This window comes from Tupaia chinensis, unplaced genomic scaffold (assembly GCF_000334495.1).
Source record: "Tupaia chinensis unplaced genomic scaffold, TupChi_1.0 Scaffold141490_1, whole genome shotgun sequence".
NCBI classification, from domain to species: Eukaryota; Metazoa; Chordata; class Mammalia; order Scandentia; family Tupaiidae; genus Tupaia; species Tupaia belangeri.
Genome location: NW_006201352.1, coordinates 824,047 through 845,353, shown reverse-complemented (window position 1 = coordinate 845,353; position 21,307 = coordinate 824,047). Strand labels below are relative to the sequence as shown.

General features: G+C 44.6%; 1 protein-coding gene across 1 annotated transcript in view; it reads left to right on the top strand.

The window, feature by feature from the left end:
- The first annotated feature begins 5,579 nt into the window (after nt 1-5,579).
- Nucleotides 5,580-21,307, top strand: part of LYAR (Ly1 antibody reactive) — a 17,419-nt gene continuing 1,691 nt past the window's right edge. Inside the window, exons 1-7 of the mRNA XM_027766209.1 lie at nt 5,580-5,666; nt 7,482-7,656; nt 9,832-9,946; nt 12,756-12,863; nt 12,979-13,062; nt 17,361-17,793; nt 18,834-18,920. Of these exons, the coding sequence (XP_027622010.1) occupies nt 7,535-7,656; nt 9,832-9,946; nt 12,756-12,863; nt 12,979-13,062; nt 17,361-17,793; nt 18,834-18,920 (949 nt within the window). The 5' untranslated portion in view covers nt 5,580-5,666; nt 7,482-7,534. The remainder of the gene's footprint in view (nt 5,667-7,481; nt 7,657-9,831; nt 9,947-12,755; nt 12,864-12,978; nt 13,063-17,360; nt 17,794-18,833; nt 18,921-21,307) is intronic.

Below are 21,307 nucleotides of genomic sequence, written 5' to 3'. Positions count from 1 at the left end.
GCGCGCCAGACAGAAAGCGAGAAATCATCCCCCGGGGGGATGGTCACGCCAGAATCCCTTCTCCTCCATTCTCTTGGGATCTTGGGCACGTACGCACACGCTCCTGGTGTGAGTTTAAGACACCGGGTCCAAGACTCAAACCGCGTTCGACTACATGGGAGTCCAGCGACATAGCCATTACACTAACTGCTGGTCCCTGTGTGTGTGTGTGTTTTAAGAGATTTTTGCTATAGGGTGTGTGCACTTGCTGGAGAGACAGAAAGCAAGAAATCACCCTCCCAGGATATTTTGGGCAAGCATGTACATGTGCCCAGCATGAGGGTTTTTTGTTTTGTTTTGTTTTGTTTTTCTTTTTTAAAAGAGACTTTTGGGGACCAGCAGTTGGCGTAATGGCTATGTCACTGGAGTCCCATGTAGTCAACTGCGGTTCCAGTCCTAGACCTGGTGGCTTAAACTCACCCTGGGCACGTGTGCGTGCATGCCCAAGATCCCAAGAGGAGAATGGAGGAGAAGGGATTGCCATGTGGCCATCCCCCCTGTGGGGTGATTTCTTGCTTTCTGTCTGTCTCTCTTTCTGGCAAGTGCATGTGCCCTGTAGCAAAAACCTCTCCAAAAAAAGAGAGACTTTTGTTCGAGGGTGTGTGTGCATGCCAGAGAAACAGAAAGAGACAGAAAGGGAGAAATCACTCCCTGGGGGGATGACCCTGCTGCACTTCCTTCTCCTTAATTCTCTTTTCAGGATCTTGTGCACTCACGCACACGCACTTAATGTGTGGCATGAGTTTTTTAAACCACTGGGTCTGGGACTCGAACTATGATTGACTCTGTAGGAGTCCAGTGATGTAACTGTTATGCTATCGGCCCGCTCGCGTGTTTGTTTTTTTTTTTTTTAAGAGAGATTGTTTGCTGGAGAGACAGAGACAGAAAGTGAGAAGTCACCCCCCAGGGGGATGGCCATGCTACCATCCCTTCTCCTCCATTCTACTCTCAGGATTTTGGGCATGCATGCACATGTGTCTGGCATGAGTTTTTTAATCCACTAGGTCCAGGACTTGAACTGTAGTTGACTACATGGGAGTCCAGCAATGTAACCATTACACTGTCTGCTGGTCTGCCAATGTTTTTCAGGCTGCCGGGTCCAGGACTCGAATGGGTCAGTCAGCTGTATGGGATCCAGCTGCCTTAACTACCACACCACTGACTGGGCCTGAGTCTTAGGGGCTGAGAACAGCTAACTTGTTTAGGGCATGGGTCTGGTCTAGTTGGCTTGACCCCTTGTTCCCAATGGGGAGAACTTGGAGATCACAGTGGGCAGTGGCTCACTCTAGGTCATGGTGCTCATTGAGGGCTGTTGTGGGGTTGCCAGCCTAGCCCCTCAGATGGGTGTTCTCAGTGGTTGTTGTGGAAACGGGGTATAAGTCAGTGTGTTACAGAGTGTTTTAGGAGTAATATTATTTATGTAAAAACAATAAAATGAACAGTACAAAAATGTAGAGGGAAGAAGGTAAAAATTACTACAGATCCAAATCTCAAAACCAACCCAAGGGCATATTATCAGGGGACAGGGTGGTAGAATGTACACTCACGGAATGAGGAGCCAGAGGAAGCCAGAGTGGATTTATGAAGACGCATGGATGGGGCCAAGAGTCCTACTTAAAGGAGCAAGGGTTTGGGAGGGAACTCAGTTCAATAGCATTGATGGGCAAATTAATAGGTCTTTCTGCAGTTGGGTCAGGATACAAGTAACCCGGTTCTAGAAAGTTAAGATCCTTAAAGTCATTCCGTTTTTAATGACCTTTTGTGTATGGCATTGGCAGATACAGGCTCCAGCTCAGATACTCTGCTTCTGAGCCTGGGCCCAGACCACCAAAACATGGCCACCATCCTGTTAAGGGAAAACTAAGGTGCCCAGAATCCTTCACAAGTTCCCAGCCCCTTACTGACCGCTGGCTACTGCCTCTCAGCTCAGCATCACTGTCTAAGCCCCGACAGCCTCCTCTGTGACATGGATGTTAAGAGAAGGCTATGGTCCCTAGAGTCCTTCACACAGCTGTCCAATACCTGACAAATTCCCCTGTGGCGTGGGTGGTCTCCTTGACCAATGTGGACTGGCTTTAGAACTAGGTTTAGGGTTCATGTATGTATAAATGGAAGGTCATCTTGTAGAGCCTTTAATTTTTTCTCCCCCTTGGGGTCAGGATCTCAAGGTCCCAGATGCTAAGTAATGGGCAAGCAAATGACAGGGACATGACAGGTCAAGAAAAAGGCAAGGCAGGAGCCTGGGCTTATCACCCAGCCTTTCAGGCTGTCTCTACCACTTATGTGACATTAGGTAGATCCCAGCCTCCTGAACCTGGGTTTTCTCTCGGTCGGTGGTGGTGTGATCATAGCTGTCTTGGAGATGGAGGGTGTGGTTGTAATCTCGAGTGACTTGAAATGGCTTTGTAGAGAACTAATGACTGTATGTTCTATTGCTGGGTCATCTTTTTCTCGGATATAGCATGTGGTGAGACCTTAGTACATTGACCAGACAGACAAGCAGCCAGCCAGAAGCACCCAAAGAAGTCTCCTTTGTGTGTGAGCACCTGTGTGATCTGGAGAGCGTACCTTCTTCTTCTTATTTTTTAGGGTGTGTGCTCTTGCTGGAGAGAGAGAGGGGGGGGGGAAACGAGAAATCCCCGCCACCCCCCGCTGGGGGATGGCCTTGCCTCAATCCCAATTCTCCATTCAGGATTCTAAGCATGCATGCACACTCGTCTGGCTGCCAGGTCTGGGACTCAAACTGCAGTGGATCATGTGGGAGTCCCGCATCTTAACTACCACACGCCACCTACTGGACCTCCCTCCCCCACCCTTTCTTTTTTATTTATTTATTTTTTGGGGGGGAGAGGTTTTTGCTATAGGGCGCGTGCACTCGCCAGAAAGACAGACAGAGAGAGAGAGACAGAAAGCGAGAAATCAACCCCCGGGGGGATGGCCACGCCGCAATCCCTTCTCCTCCGTTCTCCTCTTGGGATCTTGGGCACGCACACACGCACCCGGCGTGAGTTTAAGCCACCGGGTCCGAGACTCGAACCATGGTCAACTACGTGGGAGTCCAGCAACATAGCCGCTACACCAACTGCTGGTCCCGTCCCCCACCCTTTCTTAAGAAATTGTTTTGTAGGGCATAGGCACTCACCAGAGAAAGGCAGAATGAGGGAAAGTGAAAAAGCACCTCTCACAGGGGATAGCCACACCACAATCCTGCCTCCATTTTCTTGGGATTGCACACGCATGTGCACGCACACACATCACACATAACTGGTGTGTCCTCAGGGTCTAGGATTCAAACTGTGAAGTCGGCCATATGGAATCCAACCCCCTTAACCACTGCACAGTAGGCTGGTCCCAGTGTACCTTCTGATACACATTTAGCATCCAGTAAATGTCTACTGAGTTGTGTTACAGTGACTCTCCTGAGCAAGAGCCAGAGTGCACACCCAGCCAATCCAAGAACACCTTCTTTGCCTTTCTCTTTTAATGTGCCCATGTCTCTGGGGTAAAGAGCATGTGGAATCTCTTATTGAGACTGTACTGAATACAGGGCGTTGGGGAGCCAGGGAAAAGGGGACTCTTCTTATTTAGGTCCTGCCCCATAAAAAAGCCCCATCTTTTTTTTTTTTTGGAGAGGTTTTTGCTATAGGGCGCGTGTGCTCGCCAGACAGACAGAGACAGAGAGATAGAAAGCGAGAAATCACCCCCCAGGGGGGATGGCCACACCGCAATCCCTTCTCCTCCATTCTCCTCTCAGGATCTTGGGCACGCACGCACATGCACCCAGTGTGAGTTTAAGCCACCGGGTCTGGGACTCGAACTACGGTCGACTACATGGGAGTCCAGCAACATAGCCATTACGCTAACTGCTGGCCCCAAAGCCCCATCTTTTTATACTGAGAACTAAAGATTGAGAGCTACATCGTGTCTGAGCCTGGGAGACAGAGTACCCTAAGAGTCTTACTACAGTTTTAAGCTTTTGTAACTTCAGAAGCATTGGTGTTACAGACTTATCAGAAACACATTTGAAAAAAAAGAAGAGGGACCAACAGTTGGCATAATGGCTATGTCACTGGACTCCTATGTAGTCGACTGTGGCCTGGACCCGGCAGCTTAAACTCAGGCCAGGTGCATGTGCGTGCGTGCGTGCGTGCGTGCGTGCCCAAGATCCCAAGAGGAGAATGGAGGAGGGAATGCGGTGTGGCCATCCCCCTAGGGGGTGATTTCTCACTTTCTGTCTCTCTGTCTTTCTGGCAAGGACACGCACCCTATAGCAGAAACCTCTCCCCCCCCAAAAAAAAAGAAAAAAAAAAAGAAAAACACATTTGGAAGTTTATTATTTACATTTCTTTCACATTGATCTAGTCTTATGGAGTTTGATTGTTTTGTTTTGGGCATCATTTGCTATCTTCAGTTAGAGGGACTGAATTCACACATGATGTCTTTTTGTTAGTTTTTAGCATTTGTATTTCTGAAATCATTAAGCCTTGCATTAAAACTTGGGACATCCTATCTACTGCGTGTTCAAGCTAGTTTTGAGGGTTTTAAAAGCTTGCTGTTTATTGTAGCCCAAGGAAGTGTTTACAGCATACACGAAAGGTATTTTTCCTGGAGGTTAGGTTGGGTGTCAGGCATCATCAAGCTAACTCTCGGGCTGGGGCCAGGGTACTCTGTGGGTAAGGGATAGGTAAGCTCCTAACAGACCTTATCTCGTTGGCCAAGTAAATGGACACATTCCTCCATCTCGGGTCCGGTGTAAAAGTCTGAGGGAGGCAGACTGAGTGCTGATTGACTATACAGTCTACACATTCTAAATCTCTCCTGAGTTGATGTTTACACTGTGTGTGGCTAGTCTCCAGAAGGATAACTTGTTTTGCAGATATCCTGAGCATCTTTTCTGTCAACATCACTGGCTCCTTCCAGTTGATAGTATTTTGTCTTTAACTGTCCTTCCTAGGCCTTAATTTTTGATCACCCACAGTAGACTGGCGCGTGGGAAGTCTCCCGATTGAATGTTCTCCCTCTTTTTTTTTCTTGTTTTAATTCATTTCTTCCAAGAGAGAGGAGCAGGACAACTCCCAACAGAAGTTCTATGGCTGTGACTGAGCCCCAGACGCAGCCAGACCTGGATGCCGGGACGTGTATGCTCGATGTTCCTAGGAAGGTCTCTAGGGGCAAAGCTGGAGCCTTCCCTTCTGGGTCAGCTGTACGGTGCCTGTTTTACCACTACCCCCATCTAGCCCCTCCCAGTTGGATCTGAAGGCTTACTGAAACCCTTCGTCCCCCCTCCTTCCTTCATCAGTGAACGGAAGGGGCCCGGCTCCCGGGAACTCGGGGCTACATCACACACCCATACCGTAACCAGATGAGACGGTAGTTGTTTGAGCGCTTCCTGGGGTCACGTTTGCTCTCCGTGTTTGGTGCTAGGCTGTGGATGAGCTGGGGTCTGCCCAGGGGCCGGCAGTTTGTTTGTAACATAAAGCAGACGGCTGTCCGTTGTGCCCCACAGGGCAAGAGGCCTCCACAAGAGACCGGCTGGGCTTTGTGAATCCTGGGTACCTTTCCATTCAAGGTGGAGTGGATGTTTACACATCTAAACCTTGCTGAGGTGTGACCTCCCACGGGATCAGGTTGGTAGAGGGATGTTATGCATGAGAATGCTCTGTGAACCAAGCAAGAGTCTGTTCATTGTGTTCTTGGAGGTAGTCTTACTCTCAGGCAGATTGCATCATTTTACTTATTCCTCACTTTCATTTTCTTAATGAAAAAGAATGTGCTGGGTTAAATGATTCTCAGTGTTTTTGCTCTGAAACTCATAAAGTGGCAAAGCTCTTTTAGAATCTAGTGATGAAAAGGTTATAGAAAGTTACATGACAGTATGACTTCTGTAACATCTTTAGATGAATCGGTATTTTTTGAGCACGGTAGTGTCTCTGTGAGGTTTTAAAATAGTGTTTGTGTATATGTGCAGACACTCCGCGCTGCTGAGTGTTGGGGACACCCGAGTGTGTAACTCCTCCACGTAATCCAGCACCCAGCAGTGGGACACCTGGCTGTGGCTCCCTTTCTTCTGACCAATCTGACAAGAAGGTCATGTGAAGGGCGTCCTCACCTCCTCCGTCTGCTAAGGCTCCTGAGTCTGCATATTCTAACATCTGTGCATACATAGTAATGTGTGAACTTTTTTAGTGCCTATAGAAATTGTCTTTAGGCTTCTCTGCTTTCTTAACTTTCCTCAGTTTCCCCTTATGTTCTTACTGTATTTGGGGACCTGCTTTTGTTTATGGTGACTACCTAAGTTGTAATACCTTCTGTAAGCTTCATTTTACATATTTTCTATACATATGTATGAGCGTACTTCGAAAGTTTATGGAAAAAAATGAGATTAAAGAACAAGCTTATGGGACCAGCAGTTAGTGTAATGGCTATGTCGTTGGACTCCTATGTAGTCGACCGCGGTTCGCGTCCCAGACCCGGTGGCTTAAAACATGCCAGGCGCGTGTGCGTGCGCGCCCAAGATCCCGAGACGAGAACAGAGGAGAAGGGATTGCGGCGTGACCATCCCCCCTGGGGGGTGATTTCTCGCTTTCTGTCTCTCTGTCTTTCTCTGTCTGTCTGGCGAGTGCACGTGCCCTATAGCAAAAATAAATAAATAAATAAAATAACAAATTTATTGTGATGCAAAAAAAAAAAATCTTGAAATTCCAAGAGAGTGTGAGTATACAAGCTTAGTTACTACAGAAAATAAGATATACTACTTATCTCAAAGGCTCTTTATGTCTAAAGCCAATTTGCCAGGTTTAAATCCCCCTTCAGTTACCACATCTTGGGCAAGTTACTTAGTCTGTCTGCCTCAATTATCTCATATAAATTCTTTCCTAGAGTTGCTGTGAGGGCTATCTAAAAGGCTCTAATATAATGTAAAGTTCTTAGAGTAGTGTCTGGCACGCGGTAAGGATGCGTTCAACAGATGTTAGCTGTTATCGTTAATGATAGTTTTATTTACATGACTGATCGAGTTGTTTTTTTTTTTTTTTTTTTTTGGGAGAGATTTTTGCTATAGGGCGCGTGCGCTCGCCAGACAGACAGAGAGAGACATAGAGACAGAAAGCGAGAAATCACCCCCCAGGGGGATGGTCACACCGCAATCCCTTCTCCTCCATTCTCCTCTCAGGATCTTGGGCACGCACGCACACGTGCCCGGCGTGTGTTTTAAGCCACCGGGTCCGGGACACAAACCGCGGTCGACTACGTGGGAGTCCAGCGACATAGCCATTACGCTAACTGCTGGTTCCATGACTGATAGAGTTTTATGTAGACTGTTAATCAACTTCGATATTTATGTGAAAGTCTGGCCAAAAAAACTTAGCTACAATAATTATTTATTGGGAATAGAAGTTTCAGTATAATGATGATTTTCCTTTTGTTTTTCTTTCTTTGTTTAGGATACAACTTAAAGCCAATCTTGGCTGGAGACTATCTCATCATTTAGCTAAAAATGGTATTTTTTACATGCAATGCGTGTGGTGAATCAGTGAAGAAAATACAAGTGGAAAAGCACGTAGCTGTTTGCAGAAACTGTGAATGCCTTTCTTGCATTGACTGTGGTAAAGATTTCTGGTAAGTTCTGCAGAATTCCTGTAGATCTGTAGTAGAGGGCCACACCAGTTTTGGAAACCCTTGCTGCATAAAGCTTGAAAAAATAGAGGCAAATTTGAGAAAAGAAATTTAGGGTCCACTGATTAAAACTAGTTTAATGGGCTAGCCAGGTGATGTGGTTGACTAGATCCCGCATGGCTGACTGCATGGTTTGGATCCTGGTCCTGGAAGCCTGAGAAACACACTAGGCGCATGTACAGGTGTACCCAAAACCCTAAGAGGAGAACAGAAGAGAAGGGATTACAGCATGGCCATTCCCCCAGGGGTGATTTCTCAGCTCCTCTCCCTCCAGCTCTCTCCAGCAGGTACACACACCTGATAGCAGAACAAAACAACAAACTTGGGACCAGCAGTTGGCGTAATGGCTATGTCGCTGGACTCCCACGTAGTCGACCACGGTTCAAGTCCTGGATTCCGTGGCTTAAACTCAGGCTGGGCGTGTGTGCATGCATGCCCAAAATCCTGAGAGGAGAATGGAGGAGAAGGGATTGCGGCGTGGCCATCCCCTCTGGGGGATGATTTCTCACTTTCTGTCTGTTTTTCTTTTTGGTGAGTGCACGTGCCCTATAGCAAAAATCGCTCCAAAAACAAAACAACAACAACGAACTTATATGCTTCTTAAAAAGAACTTCATAAAGCCATTTGCCTTTTTAAGGATATTTTAAATAGAAAACTAAAGGAAGGGGAATTACGGCAACCAGAGTATTCTGACAGTTAGTGGCATGGCTTCCAGCATGTGGCCACCATTACCAGGTTCAGGGAATGACTGCATGGAGGGACTTGTGTTACATCAGAAGTATCACATGCTCATTACACTGGGCTTAGAAACCAGAAAGCGAACGTATTCATTCACAGTGAGGGAGATGTCTGATAACAGGAGACAAGATCTTTCCTAAAAAATCGAAGGTGCGAGGGAAGTTAGGTTTCTCCGGACCTCATAAGTTTATTAGGAAGATACTCTCACTGAGGCTGTCCCTGTAAAAGGGAAGAATTAGAGGAGAAGAGGCAGGATGGACCCTGAGGTGCTCAACAGGTTGTACATTTCTGTTTTTCTTAACTTTGTCTTCAGGTTGCTAACCACTTCTGTGTTATGTTAATTCTGCTTCAGCCTCAGGGGGTTCAAGTTAAAAAGCTGGCTGTGGGGACTACCAGATGGCATAATGGTTATATTACTGGACTCCCACGTAGTTCGAGTCCTAAAACCGGTGGCCTGAAACTCATCCCAGGTGCATGTGTGTGCATGCCCCAAATCCCAAGAGGAGAATGGAGAAGGGATTGCAGTATGGCCGTCCCCTCTGGGGGGTGATTTCTTGCTTTCTGTGTCTCTGTCTCAGTCTCTCTGGCAAGCACACGTGCCTTTTAGCAAAAATTTTTCAAAAAAAGAAAGGCTAGCTTATGGCTGCCTCTGCCACTGTGCCTTCAAAGATATTTTGATGGTATTTGCTGATGGTCCATTTTCAACCTAGACCGGCAATATTTTTTGAAACTGCCAAACTCTTTGTTCATACCCAATCTTAGGAGGAAATTTGATATATAAAATGTAAAAATTGATGGCTTGTTTATATTTAGCGGCCTCTTTCTGACCTTGACCCTAACATTTTCTTGAGGAACTCCATAAAGCTTTAACACAATGGTATGAGAGAGAATCGATGTTTTTTTTTTGGTGGGGAAGGGGGAGGTTGTTTTTTTTTTTTTTCCAGCACTCTGAGATCCAGTACTTTTGATGGCCTGATATTCTGCGGTGAATTATTGATTGCCTGCTATATTATCAGGAAGCCATTCAAATTTTTGTAATGTAAGATAAAGCCAGCCATGTGTGGTGGTGCCTGTGTGAGGTCCCAGCTCCTTGGGAGGCTGAGACAAGATTGAGGTCAGCTCGAGCAACACAGGTCAAAAATAAATACGTAAAGTAAAAGATAAAATCCCCCCATTGCCTCATTGCAGACGCTTGCTTCCTTTTCTCTTTGGTGTAAATCCACTTATGACACGTAAGTGAAGTAGATGGCGTGCTTGTGCAGCCGATGGGTGTGGAAAAGTGCAGGGTGGACTACAGAAGGGGGGGAGCAGCATGCTGGCATCAGACAGAGCCTCCAACCTGGGCATCAACTAATGACGGAACTTTTGATCACTTTAAAGGGGCGATGATTATAAAAACCACGTGAAATGCATAAGTGAAGATCAGAAGTATGGTGGCAAAGGCTATGAGGGTAAAACCTTCAAAGGCGATGTTAAACAGCAAGCCTGGATTCAGGTAATACCTTTTTATCTATTTTTAGGAATTATTTATGTACTGTTATGTACTCATTCATTTTATTTTAATTTGACCAGAGAGAGAGAGGGAAAATAAAAAAGTGGCCACCAGGTCCAGGACTCAAACTGTGGTTGGCCATGTGGAGTGTCCAGCGCCTTAACCACCACGCCACCTGCTGATCTCTTGGGTAACGTCTTTCTTATCCACCCAGTAGTTTCATGTGATATCTTCTGTTTCCTCGGAAGCCTAAGGGACTAAGAATAACTGTGTCATCCATGCAGAGAAACCCAGGAAACATCTTGTCTTAGGGTAGATTAGATTGAACTAAAACTTGAAAAAAGAGTTATTTATTTTTCTAATACAGTTGCAGTGCATTTGTCTTTAATCCATGTTTTGCAGATTTCTTGCAAAAGTATCTTAGAATTCTCATTTGCTTTCTTTGGCCACCAAACTGAACAGAAACTTTTTAATCTTGGTCTAAGTTTAGTGACAATGCAGCTTTTATCATTCAAATCATGTTAATACATACATTGTGTCTGTGATTCATCAGAAGCAAGCAAAATGAGGACGTTTTCATAAATATAAGGAGTTTTCTGCTTAAGAAAAACAAAAATGTACAATAAAAATGGCAAAATCAATGAAATCCCTAATTCACTGAGAACTCTAACTTCCAGAATGTTGCTGTTTGCAGGATAGCAGGAGGAAGGCTTCAGAAAAGATGGGAAATGAGAAGACAGATGTCATCTATGTGGAAATTCTATGTAAAAGTGTTTGAACATGAATTTTCTGATTTTGACTAGCTTACTAGGAGGGCAGTTGTTCTGTCCACAAGGACTTACAGCCTGCCTAGTGCAAGTTGAGAAGCCAGTGAAATTCTTTGTCGATAGGCTGTCGACCTTTGAGGCACTCTCTGCTGTAAGCGCCTAGGAACCAGACAGCCCTAGGCCTTTAGCTTGAGATACCTGTGTCTGTGAGTTCTCTCTCCTCTGTCATCACTCAGATGAAATCGTGTAATGCAGAGGTCAGCTAAGTGTGTGGCCTGTGGCCCAATCCAACCTGCCTCCTCTTTGCAGATAAAGTATTTTGGGAACACAGCCATGCTTATTTGTTTTTATATTCTGTAGGGCTGTGGTAGTGCTGTAAGGTAGTGGTTGGTCCTTGAGTAGCTGTGACAGAAAATATGGTCCGCAAAGCTTAACATACTATCTGACCCTTTACGGAAAAGATTTTCATCCTTTACAGAAAAGGTTGCTGACCCTTGCTTTAAACTTCAGGGCTTCAACAGTTCTATCTGCCATTGTGTTATAAATGAAGAAACTGCTTCTGGTTTTGTCCCAGCCACTGGTCCACTCCCCGCCTACTCATCCCTAACGCTCGAGTTCACAGATGGCTAAGAGTAAATGTTAAAGGTCTGGCCGGTGGTGTGGTGCTTAAGGGCACTGGACTCCCACATGGCTAACCAAGGTTTGAGTCCTGGACTTAGCAGCTTTCTTTCTCTCTCCCCTACCCCCCAGTCAAATTAAAAATAAATAAAGTTAAATAAAAATAATTAAAAAGAAGAGTAAATATTATTTGTTGGGAGATGAAACTGGGCTGCTCTGTGACCCTTTTAACAGATGTAGATTTGGGGATTTTTTTTTTCCCCTTAAATCCAATAATAGAATTAAATAATTGTGGTAGGAATCACTGTTCTCCTAAATTTTTTTAGTTGGAGATTGATTATTCTGAAGTCATTAATATAAAGGACTGACATATAATGAAAAAAATTCATGGGTTTCCAAAACTTCTACACCAAAATAAACCCATACCTTATTTCTATTTTTTTTCCCTAACTGAAGTCCCTTTGTTTATGGCATATGAATTTTGACAAAGGTGCCAAGATCATTCAGTGGGAGAAAGAATAGTCTTTCAACAAATGGTACTAGGAAAACTGGACATTCATAAGCAAAAGAATGAAGATGGACCCCTTACCTTACACCATACAGAAATTAACTCAAAATGAATAAAATACCTAAATTTAAAAGGTAAAACTACAAACTCTTAAGAGAAAGCAGAAGGGGGAAGCTTCATGACACTGAACTTGGCAGTGATATCTTGGGTATGATGCCAAAAACACAGGCAACAAAATAAAAACAATGAATTTTTCTATTTCTGAGGGGAAATAGGAGTTACATTGATTCTATAGATTACTTTGAGTGGTATTGACATCTTAACAATAAAAGTCTTCTAATCCATGAACGTAGGATGTCTTTTGGTTTATTTGTGTGTGTGTGTGTGTGTGTGTGTGTGTGTGTGTGTGTGTTCCTAATGGCATTATTTTGTAGTTCTCAGTATACAGGTCTTTTGCCTCTTTGGTTAAGTTTATTCATAATTACTCTCTTCTTTTTGGTGCTGTGGTACAAATGGAATTGTTTCTTTTCAAATTATTCGTTGTTAATGAGCAAAATGAAACTTGAGTTTTGATTGTTGACTTTATATCCTGCAACTTTGTTGAATTTCTTTATTATAACAACTTTTTTTGTGTAGCATCTTTAGGGTTTTTTTATGTATAATACTATATCATCTTCAAATGGAAGTAATGTTACTTTGTCCTTTCAAATTAGAACTTCTTTTCTTTCTTTGTCTTGCCTCACTGCTCTAACTACACCTCTAGTACTATATTGGATAGAAATTACATGCTTTTAAGCCTAGACATAAATACAGTATCAGAGCTCAAAGTGTGAACCCTTTGGCATAGCGTGGACTTTTTTAGATGAGCTCTTATGAAATTCATGTTGCTTATTTATTGTTTTTATCTTTCTTTTTGTAGAAAATTAATAAGTTAATAAAGAGACCTAATGTCAGCCCCAAAGTGAGAGAACTTTTAGAGCAAATTAGTGCTTTTGACAACGTTCCCAGGAAAAAGGCAAAATTTCAGGTATGGATGAAGTGACTTCTCAGAATGAAGGGGCTGTGCGGCCCATCATTGACAGAACTTGTGTGTGTGTATGTCAAATGGGATCAATGGCTTCTTTTCTTTTTGTTCCGTACAGAATTGGATGAAGAACAGTTTAAAAGTTTATAATGAATCCATTCTGGAGCAGGTGTGGAATATCTTTTCTGAAGCTTCTGGCAGTGTAAGTTGGACCTAATTTTAGACTTGCAGTATGGCAAATAATTAGAAATAATGCATTGGGAATGTCTTATTTTAAAGGTCAAGACAGCCTTCTTGAGAGAACAGAGAGCCTCTTTGTGCTTTCATTTATGGGAAGGAATAAACTTGAATGTACTGCAAAGAAGATTTCCTTATTCAGAGAAAAGTATTTCATCCTAATGTTTGATAATGGTACCAGCTAAGATGCACTTAGAAATCAGGCAATAGGCTGCACTGGGAAAAAAAACAGGAACTTTGGATTTCTAACAGACCTGGTTTGAATCCCTCCTGTGCTGTTTGCCAAATGTTGGATCTTGCACACATGATTTAACCTGAGTCTGTTTTCTAAAAAATGTAGATAGTAATGCTCATTTTTGCAGCACTTACTCAGTGCCTCCTTTACACCTTGAATAAAAAATGTAAAGTATCTGAAGAAAAATTAAACAGGTTGAGGACGTGGTGACTGGATGTGGAGGCCACACAAAGCCCCTTAATGCTGCACTGTTGAGGTAGATAAGGAGGCCTGCATTTAATGGCCCTCACTCAGCATGCAGCTCCCTCCTGGTCAAGGAATCAACTGCTTCTTAGTCGAGGTGGTTTGGTAGAAATTCCCCAGATGCGTAATGCTCATGGCAGCAGAAAGTCTTTCTTTGGTGTCTTTAGTTATAGTGTTGTTTACACTGATAATTTCAAATTTTTGCCTGTGAACTTAGTTGCACTTTGATCTTATTTGGAATTTATCTCCTATTAGGAGACGTCTGTCAGCTTCAAAAACCAGTGAAGTTATGTCTGGTCTTTTATTCTAGTTAAATGATTAGGAGTTGACTTGGTTTGGGTAGAGAGAGTAGTTGTAGCCGCAAATTGGGATCAAATGAAACTTCATCTTGGCAGCGTATGCCGTGTTTGTCTCTTGTCAGAATATATAAATCGGGGCCAGAAAGTGGCATGGTGGTTAAGGTGCTGGATTCCCACATGGCCAACTGTAACTTTAGGTCCAGTTCTAGACCTCGCAGCTTGAGAAATCACTTAGGGCACGTGTGTGTCCAAAATCCCAAGAGGAGAATGGAGGCAAAGGGATCGTGGTGTGGTCATCCCTCTGGCGGGTGATTTCTCACTTCCCTTCCCTCTGGTGAGCCCACAATGTCAGAGGCCATCTGACATAAATTTAACAACAATAATAATAATGATAATGATAAAAGAATATACGGATTGGACCTTTGAAGCCTCAGAGCCATTTAATTGATACTTATGGGGGACCTAATTTTAATTTTAATTTTTTTGATGATTTGCAGCAATTAATTGAAATTCAGTGTTGTTCTATCTTCTATCCCATGAGCATCCACCCAGCTGCCTTTCACGTTTTGTAATCTACATGCTGCAGTCATAAAAGCCCTAGGAGCAAAGACTACAGGTTAATCATGCTAAAAACTTTCCTGTTTAATGCTTGTTAGTACAGTATTTTAAAAATTTTTAGAGAGATTTTTGCTATAGGGCATGTGTGCTCATTGGAGAGACAGAGACAGAGACACAGAAAGTGAGAAATTACCCCTCAGGGGTAATGGCCACACTGCAATCCCTTCTCCTCCATTCTCCTGTTGGGATTTTGGGCACGTGTGCACACTCACCCCATGTAGTTTCAGGCTGTCCAGGCTGGGAATCGAACCGCAATCAACTACGTGAGAGTCCATCAACATAATCATTATGCCATCGGCTGGTCCCAGTACAATATTTTTTAAAGGCTATTTTCATTATTTTAACTAAGAATCAAAGATTCAAAATCGTTTATATTAACTACAGGGCCTCTAGTTTTTCTTAGGTTTTGCACAATTAAAAACTGAGTAAAATAATCAGTGGTCAACTCATGGTAAACTGTACTATATAAAACACGGTTGTTAATTGCTGTGCCTTCGCCTTCTCCCAGGGGAGCTCCCAGCACCTCCGCAGTTTTGTAGGCAAAGCAGAAAGTCCCATGGTCTGCGTTCATCTTTACCAAATGTTTATCTCCCCAGAACTACTGCCAGGTTTCAGCTTGGATGATGTTCTGTTCTTCTTGTCCAGAAAGCTGACCCCCATCGCAGTGAGCACCTCGTCACCGTGGGTGCAGCTGTACGCGGGCCCAGGTCCCGCCCTGTGGAGCTATATTCCGTGGGGAGGCAGACCAAACACGTACCACATGGGTCCTGCGGTGTGGTATTCTGGGGCATAGCAGTCCCAGAGGAAGAAGACTATAGGTAACTTAGCTGCAGTTAACAGAGGTGGACCTTGAATCCAGGTCTGCAGTAGTCTAGGCACAGTGATTTCTCAAACCCTCAAACAGCTCTGAGCTGCTGCCATTGGCCCGCTCCCTGCCTCTCCAGAGGCATTAGGGCTCACAGAGCAGTTCAGTAAGTTGTCCGAGGTCCTGTCTTAAGCAAGGGGCTCAAGAGCACAGCAGAATACGGGACTGAGCTATGCTGATGTGAGTGTATGTATTGGGTTGTCGGAAAAGTCATGACGTATTTTGTCTATTTTTCTATGCAAAAATGCACGTGGCTTTTCCAACAGCCCAATATTTATTTATTTTAAAAATTGTATTAGTGTGCTATGGGGTGTGTGCACTCACTGGATAGAAATAGGGCGGGGGTGGAAATTTGGGCACACACGCATACATGTCTGGCATGTTTTTCCAAGCCACCAAGTCTAGAACTCAAACCACACAGTTGGCCACGTGGAATCTAGCTGTTTTAACCTTCATGCCACCTGCCGGCCCTGTCGGTGGTTTAAATAGGCTCTGTGTGCCGATCTTGATAAGGCGTGCAGGAAGTGGAGAGTCCATCTGACTCCAGTGCACATAGCTGTTTTGTTTCCTGCGGTTCCTTGCTTGCCCCTCTTTATACTCTACTACTCTACCTGTATGCCCTGACTGTTCCTCTCAGTGCTAGTGGTAAAACGGTACCTTTGCCCAGTAATTGATAACTCACATGGCTCTTGACCTCCGGTGGGCAGGTTTCATGGGTATCTACTGTGCTACAAGTCTCGTCTTTTCTCATTTAACTCTAGGATCAGCTCTTAGGTAGGCATTACTGCCCTTCATAGCACAAATAGGGAAATAGATTTGGAGTAAATAACTTGCCCTGAGTACCTGACTAGTAATTTTTTTTTTTTTTTTTTTGGAGAGGTTTTCGCTATAGGGCGCGTGCGCTCGCCAGACAGAAACATAGAGACAGAAAGCGAGAAATCATCCCCCAGGGGGGATGGTCACGCCGCAATCCCTTCTCTATTCTCCTCTCGGGATCTTGGGTGTGCACGCACATGCGCCCAGTGTGAGTTTTAAGCCACTGGGTCTGGGACGCAAACCGCGGTCGACTATGTGGGAGTCCAACGACAGCCATTACGCTAACTGCTGGTTCCCACCTGACTAGTAATTAAGAGAGCTGGAACTAGAACCCAGGTCTAGAAATACTTCAGTCCCGTGGCTTCTGCCACACCTTAGTGTTCTTCCCTCCGATGAATGGTTAGACAGAGGAATGGTTAGCTAGAACTCAAGGACTTGCCTAAGTCACATAACAATTATTTACTCTTCCAGTGAAGCGAAAGTATCTGTTCAGTGCAGAGAAGGGTGTGAGCTGGGGGGAATTTTTTCTGATTTTGCACATTTCCTGTTCCATTTTAGCTCTTGGTTGGAGAGGTCACAATTTTAAGATGGCAAGGGATAAAACCATTTTTCTTGAACAGTCTGCAATGATATGGATGATTATTTTCTCATACTTAGAGAACAACTATCAGGACCAGCAGTTAGCATAATTGGCTATGTTGCTGAACTCCCATGTAGTCGACCGCAGTTCGAGTCCTGGACCCAGTGACTTAAAACTCACGCCGTGCGCATTTGGGTGCGTGCCCAAGATCCCTAGAGAAGAATGGAGAAGGGATTGCGGTGTGGCCATCCCCCCAGGGGGTGATTTCTTGCTTTCTGTCTCTCTGTCTGTCTGGTGAGTGCATGCGCCCTATAGCAAAAACCTCTCCAAAAAAAAACAAAAACAAAAAGAGAACAACTATTAATGTGTGTCTTGGTTTTGCTTAAAATAAGGAGCCAGTCAATAAGGGTCAAGATCAACAGCCACTCAGCCAGGATGCAGGTCCACACGCAGAAGTCTCTACCAAGGCCCGCTCCTCCACAGCAAACAACACCACAGAAGAACACGCCCTATAGCAAAAACCTCTCCAAAAAAAAACAAAAACAAAAAGAGAACAACTATTAATGTGTGTCTTGGTTTTGCTTAAAATAAGGAGCCAGTCAATAAGGGTCAAGATCAACAGCCACTCAGCCAGGATGCAGGTCCACACGCAGAAGTCTCTACCAAGGCCCGCTCCTCCACAGCAAACAACACCACAGAAGAACAATCAGAAGCGAAGAAGAATAAAAGAGAGAAGAAGGAAGAACGGCAGAAGATTAGAAAAAAAGAAAAGAAGGAACTGAAGTTAAAAAACCACCAGGAAAATTCAAGGAGTCAGAAGCCAAAGAAGCGCAAAAAGGGACAGGAGGCGGGACTGGAAGCTGGCGGGCAAGAAGTCCCCGAGGCCAATGGGTCTGGTGAGAAGAAGAGTGGGAAGAAGAAGAACAAGGGCGCACCTGCAGGGGAAGGGGCAGCGGATGGAGGTAGGGGCTCCGGAGAGGACGGTGCCAAGGAAGAGCCCAAAACGGCTATAGGAAAAAGAAAGCGCAAGCATTCAGAAGGTATGTGGCTCGCATGTGCTCTAGGATTTGTTAAGAAATAGTAAAGCTGGGCCAGTTAGGTGGTGTGGTGGTTAAGGTAGCTGGATCTCACATGGCTGACTGTGTGGTTCGAAACCTAGACCTGGAGGCTTGAAAAACATGCCGGGTATATGTGCATGCATGCCCAGAGTCCTGAGAGGAGAAGGGATTTTGGTGTGGCCATCCTCCCTGGGGAGGGGTGCTTCCTCATTTCCTCTCTCTCTCGCTCTCTGTCTCTCTCCAGTGACTACACTGACCCTAAAGCAAATTTAAGTAGAAATACTAAAACTGTGATTTGAGGATGTCTGAAACTGATTAGACCTTGGGTTTTTTTTTTTTTTTTTTTTTTTTTTTTTTTTTTTGGTGGTTTTTAGGGCGCATGCGCTCGCCAGACAGACAGAGACCGAGAGACAGAAAGCGAGAAATCATCCCCCCCTTCTCTTCCATTTTCCTCTCGGGATCTTGGGCACGCACGCACACGTGCCCGGCATGAGTTTTAAGCCACCGGGTCCAGGACGCGAACCACGGTGGACTACATGAGAGTCCAGCGACATAACCATTACGCTAACTGCTGGTCCCAGACCTTGGATTTTGAACCAAGTAAAGGAATGAGTATGAGCTTTATGGTCAGGCTGACCTCAGCAAGTGACCTGTGTCCCAGCTCTCCGTTCCCTCATCTCTGTGGAGGATGATGAAAACCATGGTGCTGGGTTGCTTGGAAAATAAGTCAGATGCGGGCCAGCAGGTGGCGTGGCAGTTAAGGACACTGGACTCCCACATGGATGACCACGGTTCAAGTCCTGGGCCTGGTGGCTTACTTTCTCACTTTCTCTCTCTCTTTCTGGTCAAATTAAAAATAAATAAAGTTAAATAAAAAAGAAATTAAAAAATAAAGTAAGAAAATAAGTCAGATGGTGTGTATAATGTACCAAGCATGAATTAAGACTATCTTTAAGTGGTAGCTGTTATCATAAATGCCAAATCTTTTGTTTAATTTGTGTTTAATTTTTCTAAATATTTAGTTAAAACAGAAACTAAGAAGAAAAAGATGAAGATCCCAGGACATTCCGAAGGTGGTGAGCCAGAAGACCACGAGGCTCCTGCAAAAGGTATGATCACCACCATTCAGGTTGGGGAAGGCACCGAGAAGCTCCATTTGGGGACAGGGGGGGTGAACCGGTCCCTCTGTCAGGGCTACACCCTCCAGGCATGTGGAGACATTTGTGAGCAGTATTAGTTCTCTAGGGGACGCAAGTTAGTCTGACAGTACCTCTGTCCACCTGTCTTTGAGGAACAGAATAAAGCAGTCTGGATTAAGAATTTCTGTCCCCACAAAGATTCTCCTGCTGCCCTCTCACAGCCACATCCCACCCCTCCTTAACCTCTGGCTGTCACTAATCTAGTCTCCATTTCTGTAATTTCTAGAGTGTTACATAAGTGGACAGGAAGTGTGTGACCTTTTGAGATTGGCTCTTTTCACTCAGCATTATGCTCTGGAGAGTCATCCAGGTTACCACTCCCGATAACACGCTTCTTTTTATTGCTGAGTAGTTTTCTGTGGCATGATGTCCCAGCTTCTTTAACCACTCACCTACTGAAGGACATCGGGGCTGTTTCCAGTTTCTTGTTGCTGAGAATAGAGCTGGGCCAGCTGGCGGCTTGGCAGCCGAGGTGCCGGACCCACATGGCCGACCACACTGTTCAAGTCCCGGGCCTAGCAGCTTAAGAAACTCACTGGTCTTATGTGCATGCATGCCCCAAATCCTGAAAGGAGGAAGAAGGGGAGGAGAAGGGATTATATTGGGTCCTTGGAAAATACATGATGCATTTTTTTCATAGACAAACACGTCATGACTTTTCTAATGACCCAGTAGCGTGACTGTCCCCCGTGGGCTGAGTGCTTTCTAACTTTCTCCCTCCTTTCCAGTGAGGACACATACCATCTGGCAAAATTTAAAAATAAGTAAATTAATAAGTCTGCTATGGACATTTGCGTAAGGCTTTTAAGTCAGTTTTTCTGGAGTAGCCATCGATGAGTGCAGTGCTGTGTCATGGGAGGCGCGCGTTTTCCAAGAGCGGCTGTACCATTTCCCTTTCTCACCAGCAGTGTTTGAGTGAGTGAGTTTCTCCACATCCAGGCTAGCATTTGGTAGCGTCAGCATTGTTTTTTCTTTTTTAGCCGTTTGATAGGTATGTAGTAACAACTCATTACAGTTTTTCTATCCCTTACGGCTGATAATGTCGAACATCGTTTGGTGTGCTTTGTTGTCCTCTGTGTCTCGCTTGTTTGAAATGTCTGTTCTTGTCTTTTGCCCATTTTCTTTTTGGATTGTTTGATGGTTTTTTTTGTTTGTTTTTTTTTTAAGGTCGTTTTTTGGTTTTTATTTTACGTGATTTTTTTAAAAATATTTTTATTTCTTCAGGTTTGTGCCATAGGGTGCATGTGCTCGCTGGAAAGAGACAGAGAGACCAAGAGAAAGTGAGAAGTCCCCCCCTGAGTCCATGGTCACACTGCATTTCCTTCTCCGTTTTCCTCTTGGGATTTTGGGCATGCATGCACACATGTCCAGCATGATTTTCAAGTCTCTAGGTCCAGGACTCAACCCGTGGTCGGCTGAAGGAGTTAAGCACCTTACCTACCACACTACCTGCTGGCCTCCCATTTGATTTATTTTTACCGTAGAGATTTGGGGATTCCTTATATGTGGGGTCTTCAGAAAGTTCGTGGAAAATGAAAATTTTTTTAAAAGCATGGATTAGAAAAACTTAACACCAAAATATGCTTGCATTTTTTTTTTTTAAGAGAAATTTTTGCTATAGGGCATGTGCACTCACTGAAGAGACAGAGGCAGTAAGGGATCATACCACCCCCCACACACCCTGCCAGGGAGGATGGCCACACTGTAACCCCTTCTCCTTCATTCTCTCGGTATCTCGGGCATGCACGCACACACACCCAGCATGAGTTTCAAGCCATCGGATCCAGGACTTGAACTGTGGTTGGCTATGTGGGGATCCAGTGACATAACCATTATGCCAACTGCTGGTCCCAATAAACATGTATTTTAATTCCATTTTCCCTGAACTTTTTGAAGTCTCCTTATATTTTCTAAATATTAGCCCTTTGTGGAATGTGTAGTTTGGGACTTTTTTCCTTTCTGTTTTTGTTATGGGACACATGCACTTGCCAGAGAGACAGAGAGGGCGGGAAAGTGGTCAGTCACCCTCCACGGGGCAGGGCCACACCGCAGTCCCAGCTCCTCCACTCTCCTCTCAGGATTCTGGGCATGCACGCACACATGCCCAACATGCCCTTCAAGCCACCAGGTTCCAGACTAGGACCACGAAGTCGGAATTGTGGGATCCAGTTGCCTTCGCCACCACACTGCTGTCTGGCCTGGGACTTTTTGTTTTCATTTTGTCCTAGTTTTCCTTTTGATGAACTCCAAGTTATCAACTTTTTATTTTATGAATTGTGCTAAGAAGGAACTCTTTC